Source organism: Lutra lutra, chromosome 5, assembly GCF_902655055.1.
Source record: "Lutra lutra chromosome 5, mLutLut1.2, whole genome shotgun sequence".
Lineage (NCBI taxonomy): Eukaryota > Metazoa > Chordata > Mammalia > Carnivora > Mustelidae > Lutra > Lutra lutra.
In genome coordinates, this window is record NC_062282.1 from 162,853,069 (window position 1) to 162,866,851 (window position 13,783).

At 46.3% G+C, this 13,783-nt stretch overlaps 1 protein-coding gene across 32 annotated transcripts in view; it reads right to left on the bottom strand.

Annotated features, from left to right (window-relative positions):
• OBSCN (obscurin, cytoskeletal calmodulin and titin-interacting RhoGEF) overlaps positions 1 to 13,783 on the bottom strand; it is a 146,109-nt gene that overhangs the window by 96,538 nt on the left and 35,788 nt on the right. For 29 of the 32 annotated variants that reach the window (XM_047729435.1, XM_047729440.1, XM_047729447.1 and 26 more), the window contains 5 exons: positions 13,112 to 13,387; positions 6,737 to 7,012; positions 3,080 to 3,355; positions 1,702 to 1,977; positions 279 to 554 (listed from right to left, as the gene is read on the bottom strand). In XM_047729435.1, the coding sequence (XP_047585391.1) occupies positions 279 to 554; positions 1,702 to 1,977; positions 3,080 to 3,355; positions 6,737 to 7,012; positions 13,112 to 13,387 (1,380 nt within the window). The remainder of the gene's footprint in view (positions 1 to 278; positions 555 to 1,701; positions 1,978 to 3,079; positions 3,356 to 6,736; positions 7,013 to 13,111; positions 13,388 to 13,783) is intronic. The other 3 variants (XM_047729456.1, XM_047729434.1, XM_047729436.1) reach the window with 2 other exon arrangements.

Genomic DNA, 13,783 nt, shown 5'->3' on the forward strand with positions numbered 1-13,783 from the left:
GGTAGGGACTGCACATTGTATCTCTGCTGCAGGTGGCCTGTCCTGGGGGTGACCATCCCTGAAACACCAGTCATGGTTCACAGGAATACCCAAACCCTTCCATGTACACCTTCCCACCCAATTGCTCTTGGCTCGGCCGCGTGTATGAGCATAGGAGGCAGGAGAAAGGACATGTGAAGTGTTAAGCCTAATGGAAAGAGCTCCAGAGTCTGTCTGGACTATATGCTTATCCCACCATCACCCTTGATCAAGGCTAGAGTTTTAACCCAAACGCTGACCTGTGACGTCCAGCCGGAAGGACACCTTCTGGCCCCCTGCCTCGCAGCTGTACTCCCCGGCATCCGCCTTCCCCGCGGGCTGCACCACCAGCCGCCTGCTGCAGCCCTTGGCCTCCACGTGCACCTTGGAGCTCGCACTCAGCTTCTTCCCGTCCTTGTACCACGTCACCTCTGTCTGGGCCTGGGCCACCTCGCAGCTCAGGGTGGCACTGGCCCCCGCCTTGCAGAGCACCTCACTGCGTGCTGGCTGCTCCTTGGCAAATACCACAGAGGGTTCTGGGCACAGAGAGAGATGCACATGATTGAAGATACCATGTGCCTTAGGAAGGCAGCACTAGCGGAAGAAGGACTAAACCGGGAGGGAGGGGAATGGAAACGTCTCCAGGCTCTGCATCAGCTGTGAGGTCTGGAAAAGCCCCATAGCTTCCTTGACACAAAGTAACACAATCTACCCACCCAATCCATCAGCCCTGTGGGTGGGAGAACATACATTCTATCACTGCTCCACGTGGATGTCCCACTTGGGGAACATATATTCTATCACTCCTTCACATGGGATGTCCCAGCTGGGGACCATATATTCTACCACTGCTCAACCTGGGCCGTTCCAGGTGGGACCACACATTCTATCTCTGCTCCACGTGGGCTGTACCACTTGGGGACCACACATTCTATCTCTGCTCCACGTGGGCTGTACCACTCGGGGACCACACATTCTATCACTGCTTCACGTGGGCTATCCCAGGTGGGGACCATAAAGTCTATCACTGCTCTGCGTGGGGTCTCCCAGGTGGGTCCACACATTCTATCACTGATCCATGTGGGCTCTCCCAGGTGGGGAACACACGTTCTATCACTACTCCATGGGGGCTGTCTCAGGTGTAACGACACATTCTATCACTGCTCCACGTGGCTGTCTCAGGTGGGACCACGTATTCCATCACTGCTCCACGTGGATTGTCCCAGGTGGGGACCACACAATCTATCACGCATCTACACGGGCTGTCCCAGGTGAGGAACACACATTCCATCACTGCTCCACATGGGCTGTCCCAAGTGGGGACCATACATTCTATCACTGCTCCACGTGGGCTGTCCCAAGTGGGGACCATACATTCTATCACAGCTCCACGTGGGCTGTCCCAGGTAGGGACTGCACATTGTATCTCTGCTGCAGGTGGCCTGTCCTGGGGGTGACCATCCCTGAAACACCAGTCATGGTTCACAGGAATACCCAAACCCTTCCATGTACACCTTCCCACCCAATTGCTCTTGGCTCGGCCGCGTGTATGAGCATAGGAGGCAGGAGAAAGGACATGTGAAGTGTTAAGCCTAATGGAAAGAGCTCCAGAGTCTGTCTGGACTATATGCTTATCCCACCATCACCCTTGATCAAGGCTAGAGTTTTAACCCAAACGCTGACCTGTGACGTCCAGCCGGAAGGACACCTTCTGGCCCCCTGCCTCGCAGCTGTACTCCCCGGCATCCGCCTTCCCCGCGGGCTGCACCACCAGCCGCCTGCTGCAGCCCTTGGCCTCCACGTGCACCTTGGAGCTCGCACTCAGCTTCTTCCCGTCCTTGTACCACGTCACCTCTGTCTGGGCCTGGGCCACCTCGCAGCTCAGGGTGGCACTGGCCCCCGCCTTGCAGAGCACCTCACTGCGTGCTGGCTGCTCCTTGGCAAATACCACAGAGGGTTCTGGGCACAGAGAGAGATGCACATGATTGAAGATACCATGTGCCTTAGGAAGGCAGCACTAGCGGAAGAAGGACTAAACCGGGAGGGAGGGGAATGGAAACGTCTCCAGGCTCTGCATCAGCTGTGAGGTCTGGAAAAGCCCCATAGCTTCCTTGACACAAAGTAACACAATCTACCCACCCAATCCATCAGCCCTGTGGGTGGGAGAACATACATTCTATCACTGCTCCACGTGGATGTCCCACTTGGGGAACATATATTCTATCACTCCTTCACATGGGATGTCCCAGCTGGGGACCATATATTCTACCACTGCTCAACCTGGGCCGTTCCAGGTGGGACCACACATTCTATCTCTGCTCCACGTGGGCTGTACCACTCGGGGACCACACATTCTATCACTGCTTCACGTGGGCTATCCCAGGTGGGGACCATAAAGTCTATCACTGCTCTGCGTGGGGTCTCCCAGGTGGGTCCACACATTCTATCACTGATCCATGTGGGCTCTCCCAGGTGGGGAACACACGTTCTATCACTACTCCATGGGGGCTGTCCCAGGTGTAACGACACATTCTATCACTGCTCCACGTGGCTGTCTCAGGTGGGACCACGTATTCCATCACTGCTCCACGTGGATTGTCCCAGGTGGGGACCACACAATCTATCACGCATCTACACGGGCTATCCCAGGTGAGGAACACACATTCCATCACTGCTCCACGTGGGCTGTCCCAAGTGGGGACCATACATTCTATCACTGCTCCACGTGGGCTGTCCCAAGTGGGGACCATACATTCTATCACAGCTCCACGTGGGCTGTCCCAGGTAGGGACTGCACATTGTATCTCTGCTGCAGGTGGCCTGTCCTGGGGGTGACCATCCCTGAAACACCAGTCATGGTTCACAGGAATACCCAAACCCTTCCATGTACACCTTCCCACCCAATTGCTCTTGGCTCGGCCGCGTGTATGAGCATAGGAGGCAGGAGAAAGGACATGTGAAGTGTTAAGCCTAATGGAAAGAGCTCCAGAGTCTGTCTGGACTATATGCTTATCCCACCATCACCCTTGATCAAGGCTAGAGTTTTAACCCAAACGCTGACCTGTGACGTCCAGCCGGAAGGACACCTTCTGGCCCCCTGCCTCGCAGCTGTACTCCCCGGCATCCGCCTTCCCCGCGGGCTGCACCACCAGCCGCCTGCTGCAGCCCTTGGCCTCCACGTGCACCTTGGAGCTCGCACTCAGCTTCTTCCCGTCCTTGTACCACGTCACCTCTGTCTGGGCCTGGGCCACCTCGCAGCTCAGGGTGGCACTGGCCCCCGCCTTGCAGAGCACCTCACTGCGTGCTGGCTGCTCCTTGGCAAACACCGGTGTAGGTTCTGGTGAATAGGGATGGACACACAATCAGTGTCACCTTATAAGTCAGGAATGCAGCAGTGGTGAAGGAATTTGAATCGAGAGGCAGGGGTACTGAAATGTCCCCAGGTTCTGCACGAGCTGTGTGGTCCAGAGAAACTCCCTCAGCAATGGGTACCCACAGTCTATTGGTACCACCTACCACAGCTCCGTGTTGTTCTGGGGATACGGATGCTCTAAGCCCTCCCCACACATTCTCCTTTAGGAGAGGATCTGTGGGGTCAGGAAACAGGCCCATCTTCCCTGCTGAGGCGGAGTCTTTCCTCAGCCATGTGCAGGAGCTCCTCCACTCCACCCTCATGCCTGTCCTGCCCTGTCAGCTGTTGGTAGCCTTGTGGGATGGAAGCTGTACCTGCCCGTGGCCATCTTTGCAGGGTTCTGACTACTGATAAAGTAAGGCGAATTTTCTGGTGTCTTTGGCCATTACACTCTATGTTAACTAACTGGAATGTAAACAAAATACTGAAAGAAAAAGATAAACTAAAGTCCACTTCTTTCCTTTATTTTATACCTTTCTCTGATTTTCCTCCTTATCGTGCTGCCTGGTCACTGGACAGAAAGCCTCCTACCTCATTTCCGATCACAAAGTCAGTTCCTTCACTTTTTTACACTAGTTTCAGGTGTATAATTCAGTGATGCATCAGTTGCATCTAACACCCAGTGCTCTTTCTGTCACATGCCTCCTTCATACCCATCCCCCAGCTACCCCATCCCCCTCCAGCAGCCCTCAGCTTGTTCCTTACAGTTAAGAGTCTCTTATGGTTTCTCTCCTTCTCTGTTTTTATTTTCTTTTCCCTTCCCTTCCCCCATTGTCATCGGTTTTCTTTCTTAAATTCCACATGTGAGGGGCGCCTGAGTGGCTCATTGGGTTAAAGCCTCTGCCTTTGGCTCAGGTCATGATCCCAGGGTCCTGGAATTGAGTCCTGCATCGGGCTCTCTGCTCAGTGGGGAGCCTGCTTCCCCATCTCTCTCTCTGCCTGCCTCTCTGCCTACTTGTGATCTCTGTCTGTCAAATAAATAAATAAAATAAAATCTTAAAAAAAAAATTCCACATGTGAATGAAATCATAAGATATTTGTTTTTCTCTGACTGACTTATTTCACTTAGCCATTTGTATGTTCTTTGGAGAAGTGTCTTCTCCAAATGTCTTCTGCCCATTTCTTGATGTGGTTATCTGTTTTTTGAGTGTTGAGTTTGAGGAGGTCTTTATAGATCTTGGATATCAACCCTTTGTCTGTAGTGTCATTTGCGAATATCTTCTCCCATTCCATGGGCTGCCTCTTTGTCTTGTTGACTGTTTCCTTTGCTGTGCAGAAGCTTTTGATCTTGATGAAGTTCCAAAAGTTCATTTTCACTCTTTCCATGTTTTGGCTAATTGTTAAGTGTGATGCTAACTAACCCCTTTATTTATAGTTAGTTAATAATTTTGTATATGTGCTGCCGAAGCGAGCTCTGTTAATAATTTTGTATTACAGGATAATGTTAGTTAAATTTCACCAAATAGTTTTATTCAGCATTTATTAAGATAACCAACTTTTTCTCTTTTAGTATGTTAATATCATGCATTCTTCTGCTTTTTAAAGTTTCTAATGTTAAAGCAACCAGACACTCTTGTACTACAACTTCCATCATACTATATTGTCTCCTTCATATGTTGTCCAACTTGTTTGGCTAATATCTTGTTTAAGAGTTTAGCCTTGATATTCATAAGGTACTGGCCTATAATTTTAACTCCATATATTTTCTTCATAAGATTTCAACATTAATATTATGCTATCTACATCTACATAAAATGAGTTGGAGACTGTACATCCTTTTTTTATTCTCTAGAAGAACCTTCATGAAAATGGAATAATGCCTTTCCAGGAATATTTGGTAAAACTAACCAGTAGATCCACTTGGCTTAGACTGTTCTCTATGAAAATATTTATTTTATTTTTTTAGCGAGGGAGAGAGGAGGAAGTGCCAAAGTTAGAAGAACAGGGAGAATCTTGAGCAAGCTCCACACCCAGCACAGAGGCCGATGCAGGGTTTGATCTCACAACCCTGACATCATGACCTGAGCCGAAATCAAGAGTCAGATTCTTCACCAACTGGCCACCCAGGTGCCCTGAAAATATTTTTTTATTACTTGTTCCATTTCTTTAAAATTTATAGGACTATTTGAGTTTTCTATGTCTCCTTATGTCAGCTTTGATATGTTTGTTTCCTATTAAATTTTAAAACTTTCAAAATTCTTACCATGAAATAATCTGTCAAGTTCTCTTCACATAATGTTTCACAAAGATAACTAGCATGATTTTTTGCTATCTATACACACCCACAAACCACTAAGTACAGATAGGATACCACACTGTTTTGTGGTGGCACCTCCAGGTCAAATGTGGAACCCTTATTGAATGCTAAGATTCTCTTAATAAAAGAAAATGAAAATATTTCTCAACCTTCTCTATCAACCAGCCAAGGAAGCACAAATAGACACCAACCATTAGGTAATGCTACCAAATAAATACTGGTCCACCAGTTAGGCTGCCATAATAGTAACTCATCTTTAGCAATGTGTGCTGACATAGCTTAAGTTTTTTTCCTCTCTATTTCTAAATTTATACATCAGACTCCAAAGGAATTCTGACAAAGAATGGTTTAACTGAATACAAAAGATATGCTTTAAAAGGAATATCCTGTACGTAGAGGTACGTGTCACAGGCGTGTATCTATCAATCTCTACTTTTGTATACTTTGCACGGACATCACAGCATGGAATGGATCTAGATGTCTCAGAAAAAGCAGAGAGAGCTTCTCTATCCATGTGCAAGGAAGGAAGAAATTCACAGAACATCTAAAACATGGATAATCCAAAGTCAGTCTGAGATATTTACAAGTACAGATGGGTAGTTGAAATTTCCCACTTATCCTTGATCAATGGGATCCAAACATCTGGCTGGTGATAACCTGCCTGTGGTTCTGAGGGAGTGAACCTAGTATCTGCCAGAGGATCCAATAGAAGGAAATTTACATATTCCCAGGTGAGAAGCACCTGGTCTCCTTCAGACCCACATGCCAAGCAGACTTAGAGTTCCAGGCCACGAAAAAACTGGGCAGGTTTGAGGAACATAGAACTAAGTATCAATGTGCTAAACACCACTGAAGGTGGACACAAGTGGTCCCCCTCCTTCTTACACACCCGTCCAGTCAAGCCACTCTTGACCCTGTAATGGGAGTGAAAATAGGAAGGTGGGAGAATGTGACATGGGAGGTGATGGTGAGAATACTAAGGATAATCTGGGCTCAAAAATCAGTCCCATGTTCCCAAACAAGGCTAATTCACTACCCAAAGAACTGACCTGTGACATCCAAGCGGAAGGACACCTTCTGGCCCCCGGCCTCGCAGCTATACTCCCCGGCATCCGCCTTCCCCGCGGGCTGCACCACCAGCCGCCTGCTGCAACCCTTGACCTCCACGTGCACTTTGGAGCTCGCACTCAGCTTCTTCCCGTCCTTGTACCACGTCACCTCTGTCTGGGCCTGGGCCACCTCGCAGCTCAGGGTGGCACTGGCCCCCGCCTTGCAGAGCACCTCACTGCGTGCTGGCTGCTCCTTGGCAAACACAGCTGGAGGCTCTGGGGACAGGGAGAGACACACAGGGTCAAACACACCATCTAAGTCAACATGCAGCACTAGAGAAAGGACTAAACAGGTGGTAGGGGAATCATCTCCAGGCTCTGCACCAGCTGTGTGACCAAGAGAAGATTTACCACCTTCCTAGAAAAGATGAACACAATTTATCTGTACATTCTACCACTGCTCCACCTGGGCTGTTCCAGGTGGGGACACTGAAAGGTGTCCTGTGCACACACTCCCCTAGGAGAGTTGCTGTGGGGTCACGATGCAGGCACACCTCAACCTTCTCAGATGATTCAGTCTTGCACATGAATATGTAGAGAGCATCTTGTCCACAGTGCAGGACAGTCCCTGCTGTGTGTTGTCAACTGTTGGCCACCTTGGGGGAGTGGAGTTGTACCTCCACAGTCACCTGCTGTGTCTTGTCAACTGTTGGCCACCTTGGGGGAGGAGAGCTGTACCTCCCAGGGCCATCCCCTGCCTGGTCCTAAGGATTCACAGAGTGAATCCTCTTTTCCAATGTTTTTGGTCATTAATGTTTGCTCTTTGGCTCAAGACTTTTGCCCAGTTTTCAATAGTATTACTTGTCCTTTCCATGCTTGTTTTTAGAGATATATTATATACATGATATGTATATATTATATATATAGTTAAATTTTATCACTTTATTCTGCATTTATGGAGGTAATCACTTCATTTCTTTAAATCAGTCTCTTAATATCATGCATTATATTAATTTGATAATCTTTCCTATGTTTAAATAGTCTTGCATTCCTGGACTACGGCCTTCATTATGGTGTATTATCTTTTAAATATATTGCTGTGGGGCGCCTGGGTGGCTCAGTGGGTTAAGCCGCTGCCTTCGGCTCAGGTCATGATCTCAGGGTCTTGGGATCGAGCCCCGCGTCGGGCTCTCTGCTCGAAGCAGGGAGTCTGCTTCCTCCTCTCTCTCTGCCTGCCTCTCTGCCTGCTTGTGATCTCTCTCTGTCAAATAAATAAATAAAATCTTAAATATATTGCTGACTAATTTTCATAATGTTTTGTTTAAGATTTTGACTTCAAAAATCCATAACAGATTGACCTGTGATTTGAATTTTCATACTTTCCCTGTCAGACTTTGGTTATCAGCATTATATTGTCTCTCTAAAGTAAATCAGAAACATGTCTCTTTTTTCTATTCTCCAGAAAATTCTCCAGGAATAGGGGCACCTGGGTGGCTCAGTCAGTTAGCATCTGACTCTTGTTTTGGCTCAGGTCATAATCTCAGGGTTCTGGGATTGAGCCCCATATCAGGCTCCCCACTGCATAGGGAGTTTATCTTTCTATCTTCTGTCCCCCTCCATGCACCTCTCTCTCTCATATTTAAATACATCTTTTTTAAAAGGGGAAAAAAGAAAAATGTCCATGATTATGCAATAATTTCGAGAACATTTCACATAATTTACCAGTTAGAAAGTGCATGTGGTGCAAGATTATTCGTTATATCTCTGTTTGTTTAAAAGGCTCTAGGGCAATCTACACATTTAATGCAATTCCTATCAAAATCCCATCCATTTTTTTCAAAGAAATAGAACAAATAATCTTAAAATTTATATGGAACCAGAAAAGACCTCGAATAGCCAAAGGAATATTGAAAAAGAAAGCCAAAGTTGGTGGCATCACAATTCCAGACTTCAAGCTCTATTACAAAGCTGTCATCATCAAGACAGTATGGTATTGGCAAAAAAAACAGACACATAGGTCAATGGAACAGAATAGAGAGGCCGGAAATAGACCCTCAACTCTATGGTCAACTAATCTTCAACAAAGCAGGAAAGAATGTCCAATGGAAAAAAGACAGTCTCTTCAACAAATGGTGCTGGGAAAATTGGACAGCCACATGCAGAAAAATGAAATTGGACCACTTCCTTACACCACACACAAAAATAGACTCAAACTGGATGAAGGACCTCAATGTGAGAAAGGAATCCATCAAAATCCTTGAGGAGAACACAGGCAGCAACCTCTTTGACCTCAGCTGCAGCAACTTCTTCCTAGGAACATCGCCAAAGGCAACGGAAGCAAGGGCAAAAATGAACTATTGGGATTTCATCAAGATCAAAAGCTTTTGCACAGCAAAGGAAACAGTTAACAAAACCAAAAGATAACTGACAGAATGGGAGAAGATATTGCAAACGACATATCAGATAAAGGGCTAGTGTCCCAAATCTATAAAGAACTTAGCAAACTCAACACCCAAAGAACAAATAATCCAATCAAGAAATGGGCAGAGGACGTGAACAGACATTTCTGCAAAGAAGACATCCAGATGGCCAACAGACACATGACAAAATGCTCCACATCTCTTGGCATCAGGGAAATACAAATCAAAACCACAATGAGATACCACCTCACACCAGTCCAAATGGCTAAAATTAACAAGTCAGGAAATGACAGATGCTGCTGAGGATGCGGAGAAAGAGGAACCCTCCTACAATGCTGGTGGGAATGCAAGCTGGTGCGGCCACTCTGGAAAACAGTGTGGAGGTTCCTCAAAAAACTGAAAAGGACAAGGGGAGATGGAGAGGAGAAGGGAGTTGAGGGAAATTGGAAGTGGAGGTGAACCATGAGAGACTATGGACTCTGAAAAACGATCTGAGAATTTTGAAGGGGTGGGGGGTGGGAGGTTGGGGGCACCAGGTGGTGGGTATTGTAGAGGGCACGGATTGCATGGAGCACTGGGTGTGGTGCAAAAATAATGAATACTGTTATGCTGAAAAAATAAAAAAATTTAAAAAAAAAAAAAAAAACCTGAAAATAGAGCTACACTATGACCCAGCGATTGCACTGCTGGGTATATATCCTAAAGATACAAACATGGTGCTCCAAAGGGAATACTATGCTGCCATCAAAAGAAATGAAATCTTGCCATTTGCAATGACGTAGATGGAACTAGAGAGTATTATGCTTAGCGAAGTGAGTCAGTCAGAGAAAGACAACTATCATATGATCTCCCTGATATGAGGAAGTGGAGAAGCAACATGAGGGGTTTGGGGGGTAGGAAAAGTAAACATGAAAGAAGATGGGATCGGGAGGGAGACAAACCATAAAAGACTCAATCTCAAAAAATAGACTGAGGGTTGCTGGGGGAAGTGGGGACGGGAGAGGGTGGTGGGGATATGGACATTGGGGAGGGTATGTGCTATGATGAGTGCTGTGAAATGTGTAAACCTGGAGTGTCACAGACCTGTACCCCTGGGGATAAAAACACATTATATGTTTATTAAAAATTTTTTAAAAAACTAAAAATTAAAAAAAATAAAATAAAAGGCTCTAGGGCAGGATTCCTGGGTAGCTCACAAAGTTAAACATCTGCCTTTGGCTCAGGTCATGATCCCAGGGTCCTGGGATCAAGTCCTGCATTGGGCTCCTTGCTCATTAGGGAGCCTGCTTCTCCCTCTTCCTACCATTCCCCCTTGTGCTTGTGTGCTCTCTCTCTCTCTCTCTCTCTGTCTGGCAAATAAATTAAGTCTCTAAATAAATAAATAGATAAATAAATAAATAAAGGCTTTAGGATTATTTGAGGTCCTGAAATCTTCTTATGTCAACCATTCTCTTCACCATGCACAAAGATAACTCTAATGGATGAAAACCTCAATGTGAGACAGGAATCCATCAAAATCCTAGAGGACAGCATAGCAGTAACCTCTTTGACATCAGCACAGCAACTTCTTTGAAGATATGTCTCCAAAGGCAAAGGAAACAAAAGGAAAAATGAGCTTTTGGGACTTCATCAAGATCGAAAGCTTCTGCACAGCAAAGGAAACTGTTAACAAAACAAAGAGACAACCCACGGAATGGGAGAAGATACTCGCAAATGACACTACAGACAAAGGGCTGATATCCAAGATCTATAAAGACCTCTTCAAACTAAACACTCAAAAAACAGATAATCACATCAAAAAATGAGCAGAAGACATGAACAGACACTTTTCCAATGAAGACATACAAATGGGTAGTGGACACTTGAAAAAATGTTTATCATCATTAGCCATCAGGGAAATTCAAATCAAAACCACATTGAGATTCCAACTTACACCAGTTAGAATGGCCAAAATTAACAAGGCAGGAAACAACAAATGTTGGAAAGGATGTGGAGAAAGGGGAACCCACTTGCACTGTCAGTGGGAAGGCAAGTTGGTGTAGCCACTTTGGAAAACAGTATGGAGATTCTCAAAAAATTAAAAATAGAGCTACCCTGTGACCCAGCAATTGCACTACTGGATATTTACCCCAAAGATACAGCTGTAGTGAAAAGAAGGGTCACCTGTACCTCAATGTTCATTGAAGCAATTCACAGTGGCCAAACTGTGGAAAGAACCAAGATGCCCTTCAATGGACGGATGGATAAAGATATGGTCCATATATACTATGGAATATTATGCCTCCATCAGAAAGGATGAATACCCAACTTTTGTTTCAACATGGATGGGATTGGAGGAGATTATGGAGGAGATTATGCTGAGTGAAATAAGTCAAGCAGAGAGAGTCAATTATCATATGGTTTCACTTACTTGTGGAACATAAGGAATAGCATGGAGGACATTAGGAGAAGGAAAGGAAAAGTGAAGGGGGGGGAATCAGAGAGGGAGATGAACTGTGAGAGACTGTGGACTCTTGAGAAACAAACTGAGGGTTTTGGAGGGGAGGGGGGTGTGGGGAGGGCTGAGCCTTGTGGTGGGTATTGTGGAGGGCACGTATTGCATGGAGCACTGGGTGTGGTACATGAACAATGAATCTTGGAAGACTGCATCAAAAACTAATGACTATACAGTGACTAACATAATACTATATATATATATATATATATATATATATATATATATATCAAATAAATAAATAAATAAAAGTTTCTAGGACTGTTTGAAGTGTTGAAATCTTCTTGTGTCACTTTTTACAGAGTTTTCCAAGTATTTGGTTGATTTGTCAAATATTTTATATGTTTATTACCATAAAATAATTTGTCATATTCTTTTGAAAATAACATTTAAAAAAAATACATAGTCGGTTTTTTGGTATCTGCACACACCCATATATGACAGATAGAATAGCAAATGGTCAGGTGGTGGCCCCTAGAAGCCAGTGTGGGGCTGTAGGCCATCTTGATTGGCCATTAAGACTCAACAACAAGAAAATACATGTAGATCTCAGCCTTCACTATGAACCAGCCAGAATGGGACAGACACACAAGTCTCCAGACAATGCTGTGAAATACTGCCTTATCATACAGAGGCTGCTACAAAGGACCTCATCTTAACAAAGCAAGTGGGTGCAGAATAAGCCATTCATTCCTCTCCATTTTTAAACCTGTGACTCAGACTCCAGAGGGAATTCTGAACCAAATGTTCTTAGAGGGGAGAAGCAAGATTTACTTCAGAAAGAGAATCCCGACCTCACATGCGCCTACCAGGTATCTCACAGCCCTCTGCTCTTGCTGTACTTTGAGCACACATTGCAACAGAGCAGAGCTCTGGATTCTGCTACACACAGGGGCACAGGGAACCTTCATTCCCACGTGCAAGGAGGAAAATGTGCTCTAGTACACCGAAAACTTCCATAGTCCGTAGTTCTGTCTTGACATAAATCCAAGTAAGATCGGCTGGCAGAAACTCTCCCATCTCCTGATTTAGTGAAATGCAGGCATCTCTCCCTCATGTGGCCCAGCGTGTAGCTGGGTGAGGGTGTCTTGGAGTGGCCAGGTTATTCAGCAGAGGAAAATTCACATATAATGGGTGGGTGAGAAATGCCTAGTCTCAGACTCCAAGTGCAAGGTACAGCAGAGTCCCAGGCACCAAAGAACACCCTGGAGGTTCTCAGCAAACAACTTACAACTGCCATTACTATGTGGGAACACCACTTGGATTTCTGGGAGCACTCTCTCCCTTCTGTCCGCACCCCTCCAGCACAGCACCACCTTGGCCCAGCCATGAGTAAGGGAATTGGGAGTATGGGCTGTGTGAAAACATGAGACCTGGTGGGAAGAGCACCAGGGTTGGCTGGGGCAGTTAGCGAATCCCATCACCTCCACACAAGGCTATTATAGTCCCACAAGAACTGACCTGCAACATCCAGCCGGAAGGACACCTTCTGGCCCCCTGCCTCACAGCTGTACTCCCCGGCATCCGCCTTCCCCGCGGGCTGCACCACCAGCCGCCTGCTGCAGCCCTTGGCCTCCACGTGCACCTTGGAGCTCGCACTCAGCTTCTTCCCGTCCTTGTACCACGTCACCTCTGTCTGGGTCTGGGCCACCTCGCAGCTCAGGGTGGCACTGGCCCCCGCCTTGCAGAGCACCTCACTGCGTGCTGGCTGCTCCTTGGCAAACGCCACAGAGGGCTCTGGGAACAGAGACAGATATATATGTTAAGAGACACAGAGCTGGTACCACTTAGGTCACAGGGAGGAAAGCTTCAGAGTTCAGTTAATTTCCTACTTGGAGCAAATGCCATCATGAGTCCAGCAGGCTGTTGGAGAGTGTCTGCAAACATATGCCTCCTGACCTGGGGCCCGAGTGTACATTTGGATGTATCCATCCTAGGTGACAGCCAGCCCTTGTGGGGAGGTGGGCCTATTCACTCCTATACCCCCAGCACACGGTATGCCCACCACACACTACATCCTATCGGTATAACTTATGGTGTAAGTTATACACTGGCTTTAACAGATATTTCCAAAGTGGTTTCAGAAATGGTTTTGCCAATTTACACTTCACCAGCAGTGTGTGAGAGTTCCAA